Source organism: Herpailurus yagouaroundi, unplaced genomic scaffold (genome assembly GCF_014898765.1).
Source record: "Herpailurus yagouaroundi ecotype Mexico unplaced genomic scaffold, PumYag 182, whole genome shotgun sequence".
In the NCBI taxonomy this organism is placed as follows: Eukaryota; Metazoa; Chordata; class Mammalia; order Carnivora; family Felidae; genus Herpailurus; species Herpailurus yagouaroundi.
In genome coordinates, this window is record NW_024412413.1 from 10,467,593 (window position 1) to 10,476,673 (window position 9,081).

A 9,081-nucleotide genomic window follows, 5' to 3' on the forward strand; every position below is an offset into this window, starting at 1 on the left:
CACAACCTTGTTTACAACATAATCGGCATTGCTACAAGAAAATCGGGCTCTCGTTTGAAAACAAAACTGGCCTCGGGGCACCCGCGTGGCTCAGTTGGTTGTTGGCTCAGGTTCTGATCTCATGGTTCACGAGTTCCAGCCCTCAGACAGCCTCTGTGCTTAGACAGCTTAGAGCCTGGAGCCTGCTTCAGATTCTGTGTCTCCCTCTCTCTCTCTCTGCCCCTCTCCCGCGCGTGCTCTCTCAAAAATAAATTTAAAAAACACTAAAAGAAACTTACAATTTTTTTTTTAAATAAAACAAAATTGGCCCCAAGGGAGGAAATTCGTCCACAAGGCACCAGGGGAACAAGGCGGATCGCTGGAAAGGTGAGAAATCTGGGTAGATCCGGGGAAGCAAGTACAACTCTATAATGAAAAAACTGAAATAAGCCAAGGGAGCGGGATGTTGGAGCGGGACCATCCCTCCTGTCTGCACCGCCTGGAGCCTCAGTACCCGTGGTTTTCTCATCGTACGCTTTCCTCCTTCTAAGCGTCTCTGCCTGCCGGATTCTACGGTTCTCCAAGTTCCATGGAGGTCTGATGGCTGTGCTTTTCTGCCCAGGCTGCGCCCCCAGGAATCAGGGCCCTGCCTGGGCCCTTGGCTCAGAGCTGCTCCCTGGGAGAGCCTGGCAGAGGTGGGGACAATAGGAGCATTGTGGGACCTCAGAGCTGGGGCCAGGGTGAGCTCGGGGCCCTGGAATCCCAGCTATCCCAAGCCTTTCTTCAAAGGCCATGCTGCTCCCCACATATACACATTCAGGGAAAGCCCTCTGGGACTAGGCATGAGGGCTTGTATCTTTACCCTAAAACCAAACAACCTTCCAACTAAACTCTCCAGAACAGAGAAGACCACGTGCTGCCTGTCATTGGGAGGGTGCTCTCTGAGCCAGAAAATACTCCCACTTTGCCATCAAAGTAGGAGGTGAGGCGGGTCATTAAACATCCAAGCTGGCAAGGACCATCAGGACTAAATATCCACCTAGCAAAGCCCCCTCCTAATACTGACGGGAAACTAGAGCCCAGGGAGGGGACGTGCTTGCCCAGAGTGGTGGAGGCACTTAGAGGGGACGCTGGGACTGTACCCCACCCCCCTGACCCCCGCTCTCTGTGCTACAGGCTGCTACCGTGCCCCTCACCCCTTCTGGCTGCCCCTGAAACGCCTGTGGCTGCTGTTCTAAACCTGCACAGGCTTCAAGGCCCAGCTCTGACATCACCTCCTCCCTGAAGCCACAACTCCAGGCCCTCTCACAGAATCTCACCCTTACAATTAGATGGAACCTAGAGGGGACACGCTTGCTGATTTCAGTAAGGAATTTCCACACACCTCCCCTGGAGGCGCTGACAGACCAGTGTGAAAGACGGGTATGTAAACAATTGCAATAAACATTCACAGAAAGACAAGGGATACGATGGAGGAATAAGAAATAAGAAACAAGCAAAGGGCAACAGGGCTTCCAGAAGGAGCCTCTCATCTCCTGCCTGGGGACTGAGGGTATATCCCGGACGGCTGCATGGAGAAGGCGGTATTTGGATGGTTGTTCACACTGTGTGGCATTTATTTGTGCATATATGTCTCTTCCCAGTAAAATGTGAGATCCTCAGTAATACTGACAGCTCACCTTTACTCAGCACACATCACATATGGCAGACATTGCGTGTGTGTGTGTGTGTGTGTGTGTGTGTGTGTGTGTGTGTGTGTGTTGTTTTTGTTGTTAAAGTGCATTACCTCCTTGATTCCCCGAGACAACTCTGTAGGCTTGGGACTATCACATGATCCCCATTTACTGATAAAAAGGATAAGGTTTTGAGAGTTTAGAGCCTGTTTGAAGCCACACTGCCTGGCTCTAACTCCACAAAGAACTTTCACCACGAAGATGTGTCACTGGTGTACTGGGGCAGGCAATGTGTCCAGTTCACCACGGCACAACTAAGTTTGCGCCTCAATTCACTCCTTGTTACCTACCCATGAGCTTGGTGAGCAAGAACCCTTCCCAGATCCCCAGCTCCAAGCCTCCAGAGGCCCTGTCCACAATGCCAGAGGCCAACCCTGGACAGGGAGCCCCCAAGGCCTCCAGCCCAGGCGTTTTTGCGACTTTCCATCTCGCCTCCGACTGCAATAAACATGATTGTTCTAGCAGGGTTCCTGCTCGGATGCTGATCTAGCATTCAAGACCCTAACAGCTGGGCTCCTGCTGCTCCCCAGGAGGGACTCTGGGGCAGAAATTTGACAGGAAGGAGCAGCAGGGAGACTGGAAGGCCTGACTTAGAGCGGAGTCGGTCAGCAAAGTGGCCCTGCTAATGCTTGGGCTCTTCGGCAGCAACCGGGGGGGGGGGGTGATGGTGGAGATTGGGAAGGCTACAGCCCTCCTAGCTGCACCTCGTTACCCACCTGGCCAGCTCTGCGGGTGAAAAGCAATGCAAACAGAATAGAAAATGGTTTTGGAGCCTTTCTGACACAGGAAGGCCACCTCTCCCCCAAGGACCAGTTGACAGGGAAGGGGACTGTCAGAGCCTGGAAAAGGACTGTTTGTCTCCCACTTACCTGTCTACACAGAACTGCAAGCAAGGCAGCTCTTCCTGTCTGAAACAGAAAGTGACACTTTTCTGTGGAAGCTCTGAAAGTTGCTTCTTCCTCTAAACAGAGGTTAGAGACGGTACGCCTCACCTCCAGGCGACACAGTACAATGCAGCTGGGGACAGATGTGACACTATACACCCTCCAGCTTTATATGCTAAGGCCGGGAGGGCCCGGGGAGGCAGGTGGGGGAGAATTACTCTGAGGACAGAAATACTCCCCACTTCCGAGGACAGAAGCAGAGGCTCGGAGAAGTTGAGCAACGCACCGGAAATGTCCCTGCTTACCAGGGGGGCGGTGTCGGGACTGGAACTGAGGCTCCCTGCCCCATCCTAACCAAGACCAGAGAGGAGTCCACTGGCCCCCGGGGGACATAAGGGGTGGGGGTGAGGGCAGAAGGGAAGTTCCTTGATCTTGATCAAGCTGCTGCATAAGGGATGGGTGGGGCCAGAAGTAAGGAAAAGCTGGGAATTTCAGCTGCAGGCTTGACAGGAATGTGGAGCCACAGGAACCAGGATCATTTGCAGCTTCCCATAGCCCCTTCCCTCCGGAAAACATCAGGAAATTGCTGGTCAGGCTATGGACCTTCAGGTTGCCACCCCCCTCCCCCGCCCCAGCCTTTTCCTGATGCCTTTCCCCCACAGTGAAGGCTGGCTCCCGGCTCCCGACCAGAGCAACAGCTCCCTCCAGCCCATCCCCAGGCTGCAGGGCAGGCTGGGGGTGGGGATGAAAGGCCACTGTCAGGAGCCAGTGCAGGCGCAGCCACAACCTCCATTGGCCAAAGACTGCTGGATAGTACAGACATTCATCCTTTATTCGTTCTATGCCTCTGCGTTCTAGAAAGGATTTAAGGCACACTCCATCACTTATTCATACTTGCGTTATTTCATTCAATCCCCTCACTCGCTCAGGCACTCTCCCCGTTCATTCAACGAACTCTCATTATGCAAAGGCCACTGCTAAGCCCTGTCTTTCCTCATGTGTTCTTGGGACTCCTGGCCCATCCGAATCCTAGTATGTTACCCAGAATGCTGCAGCCCTCGGGACAACAGCTGGTCTCACTGCCTCATTTTGCAGACAAGGAGGCGATCGGTAGCCACCCGAGGTCAAGGCCGTGTTGGGAAGAGAAGCCCCATCTTGGGCTCGCGGGCCAGTGTATGAGGAAGCCAGAGACACCGTAGAAAGGAAGCCAGGGCCTCCAGAGGCTGGTCTATGTACTGAGAAACGAGCTCTAGCGTCGGGGCCTGAAGAACGGGGTTCCAGCCCCAGCTCTTCACTGCCCAAATCCTTACACCCTGGTCATCTCCACCTGGATGCCCCACAGGACCCTCGAACTCGTGTCCAAACCCAGTTCTCCACCCATGCCTCCTGCTCCTAACCTGCTCCACCTACCCCCCATCTGAGTCCACGATCGTCCCAGCTGCAAAAGCCGGAGGACTGGGCATCTGTCTCCCCTCCACATCCACCCATCTACCGAGTCCTGTCCTCTGTAACCTCCCCAGATCACTCCTGAATTCTTCCACTTCCCCCCATGCCTGCTGCTGCCACTACACGAGGCCCAGCTCCTCTGTGGCTGGGCTACTCTAGACAAGTGTCTCAGCCTTTCTGTGAACTGGTCTCTTCAGCGTCTCTACACACACCTGCTTTCGGGGCACGGAGAACAAGGAACGGAGGAAGCCTTTAGGTGAACCTGGAGGCCGGGGGTCCCAGCTCCACCACGAACTAGCCATGTTGATCCACACGTGACTTCCAAGGTCGCAGCCAGCTAATAATGGCCTTCACTGCCTAATCACACAATGGCCAGGCGCTAAGAGTTTTGTGTAATTTAACCAATAAACAATCCTGAGGTAGGTGCGTGAGATAGTGAGGCGCTAAGTAACTTGGCCCACGATTACAGTTTGGGGAGTCGGGATTCAAACCCAGATCTGACCGAACCCAAGCCCACACACTTTGCCATGCCGCCTCCTCTCACCGGCGCACAACTTTGGTAACTGGCACCACCCAGCGCTCTCCATTGCCTACCAAAACCTGTGCTCCCCTTATGTGTGGGAGGATTATAACCCTGCTTCTTCCATTCTGGGCAAGCTGGAATAAAACTCCTGCAAGCTGGCTGCAGCTGCCGAATGCCCTGCATTCCTCCCGCGGTACCAGGCGGAGTTCAGCTGTGCCTGCCCCCTCCCGAGGGCTGCTGGCTGTCCAGCACGGCTGCTGGGCCTGGACCAAGCTACTGGGAAGTGGCCCCGCGCCAGGCGCTCACACTGGGTCTGTGTGACCTTGAGCTCCTGAAATGGCCCGTCTCCTGGCACAGTAAGAGTGCCGACAGGCTGTGTCAGGCACAGCACACCTTGACCTGGCACCACTTTAATGACGGAGACCGGAGACTCTGACATGAGCTACAAGAGACTCTGGAGTTGAATCCAAAACAAGTTAGCCCCGGGGGCGGGGAGGCGGCTCAGGTGGGTCTAAACTCCTGAGCCACCACAGCCGAATGTCAGGACTGGCGGTGGGGGAACGGCCTCAGAGGCGGTGCTGGGCCAGGGCACCAGAGGCAGGCACTGCAGTGGGGGGAAGGCCTGGCTGGCACCGGCCTGGCAATCACGACGCGCGGCAGGATCCTGACTCTGCCACTTGTTAGGATCCAGCAAGGTTAACAGACGAAGAAGTGCTTGCAAAGCAAGCAGGAGCTCCGTGAATGTTTGGACTTATTACATATTAACAGAGAGGCGGCTTTGGTTTTTTTTTTCCCCTCTTTGGGAGTGGGGCCAAGTTGTCGGCTGGCTGTCCCAGAGACAGTGCAGGCTGTAGAACTGGGCTGACCCGGGTTCAATCCTTGGCTCCACTCTAGCTCCAGCCTGGTGAAAACATCCCCCTCTCGCTCACTCTCAGTCACTGTCCTCGTAGCCTATACCTGACCGGGAGACTCAGCCGCCTCCGGCCTCCCTTCCTCTGGCCCCCTGGCTCACCCTGCTCCAACCGGCCTTTTCACCACATTCTCTCAACACACAAAACACGCTCTGGCCTCGTGGCCTGTGTGCTCGCAGCTTCCTCTTCCTGGTACACTCCTCCCACAGGTGGCTCAATGTTTGCCTCCTCGCCCCCTTCAGGTCTCTGCCCAAATGACACCCGGCAGCGGGATCTTTTCTATCGAATCCTATTCAAAACACCAACTCCTACCTTTGACTCTCAAGGAGGGGCTTCCGCCCTGAAGGCCATACTGGTGCCCACCTCAGGGTGACCTGGCACTCCCACAGCCGTTCCATCGCATGACCTGGGAAGACAGCTTCATTTCCAGACAAGGCTACCGGCCCAGAGGGGTCACACAGCATACCAAGGACACAATTCACACTTGAACCCAGGTGTCAATAGCTCTCTCCATGTTAAGCTCCCTCACCATCTGAAAACTCAAACAGAACCAATCACACACCAGGTGAGTGCAGTCTAGCTCGAGAATTCCTAGCAACCCAGTCACCAGACACACGGAGCAGCCTCACTATTTGTGTCCTTCCAAGTTCCAGGAAATACGCCTTCACTTTAGGGCTTATGCGCCATGTAGATTTTTATGGCTGGTCTATTGCTGTTTCAGACCTCTCCCTGCCGGCCTCAGGGTAGGACTTTCTAAAGTCAAAGTAGGTGTGCGACACAAAAGATCTGTTTTCACTACCCAAACTATTTAGTTTGGACAAACTATCTTGGACATACTATTTAGTTTGGACTGATCTTGGACAAACTATTTAGTTACCCCAAGTCTCTTTCCTCAACAATAAAATCAAGATACCTGGCTCCGGGAAAAGTAAGATAATGCATAAATTTTATACAGACCTGAGGATTTACTCATGAATACAAAGTTTCTGCAGCAACAAGAACCCCTGATCTTTTGGGGCACCTGGGTGGCTCAGTCGGTTAAGTGCCTGACTCTTGATTTAGGCTCAGGTCATGATCTCATGGTCCTAAGATCGAGCCGCGTGTAAAGCTCTGCACAAGTCTGCTTGGGATTCCCTCTCCCTCTCTCTCTGCTTCTCCCCAACGCGTGCGTGCTCTCTCTCTCAAAATAAGTAAACATTTTTTTTAAAAAAGACTTAAAGAAAGCACATCTGATCTTTGACGACTAGGTCAGGTGAGATGCCAGAGATAACTATCTTCAGTGAAATTTTCAATAATCCTAGATCTGTATTATCTGTGCTGTTAGAAGATTAGAAATTGGTCCTGAAAACAGTGTAGACTGCTAGGTTTGGAGGTAGCTCTTCTCAGAGAAGCCCCCAAGATGGCAGATCCCACATGGGCGTGTAAGGAAGAAACGGCAGAGAGAGTGAAAAACAGACCCTACTCAGTCGTGACTGGCCATAAAGGTGCTGACAGGCAGTCGTTTCAAACTCACGGAGGGTAGGAGAGGCTGCACACAACACAGGTCAAGGTTTTCAGTGGGAGGAATCAAAGACATGGCAGAAGATGGCAGAAAAAAGTAGTCTGGAGCCGAGTCTTGGCTTTTTTATAACTATATGACCTTGATCAAGGCACCTTACAACCCGAGTCTGTTTCCTCACCAGCGAAGTGAGGATACTATTGCTGAACCCGCGCTGTAAGGCGTGAGCAGCATACACAGCTTCCTCTTAGCACGGTGCAGGTTCAGGACAGTAGGAGGGGTCCAAGTTTCTCCCCAAGACGCAGCACTTCAGCTTTCATGCATGCGAATTGTGACAGGTCACTAATGCTCACAGGATTCTTGAGAGGGGTCAATCAGATACCAACCGTGAAAACGTCCCACAAACTGTGAGTTCAATTTAAACACCAGTAACCGACGCATCAGGAGAAAATCAGAGGAAATCACATACCATTGCCCTCAACCACAGATTTCCCCCAACAATGATTAGATGACAAATCTGGCTCCAAAGAAGATCTTTTACTGAGGCCTATTTAAAACATTTCAGTCCTGAATTCAAATAAACTTCAACTCAGCTGAACAGCTGATGGCCGATCCAGGTAAAGGCTTCACGGTGACAAAAATACACCCCACCTACAAAGACATCAGAGTAGGTTCCTGACTAAGAACAGTGTGAAAATACTCAGGGTCTCTGTCCCATCTTCTTCAGAGTTCGATTGAGCTAGAAGAAAGAGAAAAGCAAAGTTAGCTATGGAGATTTCACCAACCCTGTTCCTGCAGGGCACACGATCACCAGGCCCAGCCCCTGGGCCGCCCTTCTGAAGTCAGGGAGGGCGTCTCTGATGCGGGCATAGGTGTCGGCTGTGTGTGTATACAGCCTCAGTTAGGGACTCCAATCCTGACACCTGTGGCCGTGCGCAATTAATTCATGCAGACTGGGGGCTCCTGGGTGGCTCAGCCGGTTCAGCGTCCGGCTCGCTTTCAGCTCAGGTCATATCTCATGTTTCGTGAGTTCGAGTCCCACATCAGGCTCTAAACTGACAGCACGGAGCCTGCTTGGGTTTCTCTCTCCCTCTCTCTCTGCCCCTCCCCTGCTTGTGCTGTCTCTCAAAATAAGTAAATAAACTTAAAAAAATTTCATGCAGACTGTTCTTCTACCTGTTCTTCACACAGAATGTGCGCGCACACACATACACACACACACCCTACATGGCTTGGCCCATTTTCTAGGCCTCAGAGACACTAAGCCTGCCAGGGCCTCCTGCAGGAGGAGCCAGGTGACACGGACCAGAGCGTTTAACAGTGACCTCTGCTGGAGAACTCAGAACACCAGGGCGAAGTGGCTCCAGCTACGGCCACAGAGACCCCCCCACGCCGCCGTTGCACCCTGCACCCTCCTAGTGTTTGGCCTGTCCCACAAGACCTCGCCCAGGGCAAGATGTGGAATGCACCCAGTTTGTCAAAACACAGCTTCCTGTCCCCTGCCTGCAGAAACCGGCCAGACCTGTCTAAGAGAGTTACTGCCACATGGGGAGGGATGGCTAAGAGCAGGCAGTGAATCCGCCCATATTAGGAAATACCAGGGAGGCAGAGAGAGGAGAGCCGGCCACCCGCAGAGAGGGATCTTGGAAAGAGATGCTGTGGAGAAGGCTGACACAGCAACTACTACAGGCCCAGCCCCACTCCCCAAACCCCAAGCAGCCAGCCAGTCTAGCTCAGAAACTTCAAGGGCCAACTTGGGGCTTTGTTGAAATGAAAAATTTTAAAACTTCCTAACTCCCCAAACAAGATCCTAACCTCGGTCCCCAGGCCACACACCACACTCTCTCAGATTTCTCACCTCCTCAAATTTGTGAATCTGCCGGATGAAGAAATCCCCATAGCGCCTGGCAACCTTGGTGTCTGCGATGTGGATCATGTCCTGCGGAAAAAGTAGAATCAGAGAGGGGCAGTGAGGTAGAGCCACTAATGGACTTGCAAGTAACCATGCTGCTAAATAACCTCCTACCGTGCTTTTCAAAAGCAAGTAGGTGTGTGTTTGGGGGGGGGAGCGTAACCAGTTGATAGCAGCTTTCTTTCTTTCTAAACG

General features: G+C 53.0%; 1 protein-coding gene across 2 annotated transcripts in view; it reads right to left on the minus strand.

The window, feature by feature from the left end:
* Nucleotides 1–7,490: 7,490 nt before the first annotated feature.
* The window catches only part of EIF3L (eukaryotic translation initiation factor 3 subunit L), a 27,031-nt gene continuing 25,440 nt past the window's right edge, over nt 7,491–9,081 (minus strand). For both annotated transcript variants that reach the window (XM_040490876.1, XM_040490877.1), the window contains 2 exons: nt 8,833–8,913; nt 7,491–7,713 (listed from right to left, as the gene is read on the minus strand). In XM_040490876.1, the coding sequence (XP_040346810.1) occupies nt 7,675–7,713; nt 8,833–8,913 (120 nt within the window). In that variant the 3' untranslated portion in view covers nt 7,491–7,674. The remainder of the gene's footprint in view (nt 7,714–8,832; nt 8,914–9,081) is intronic.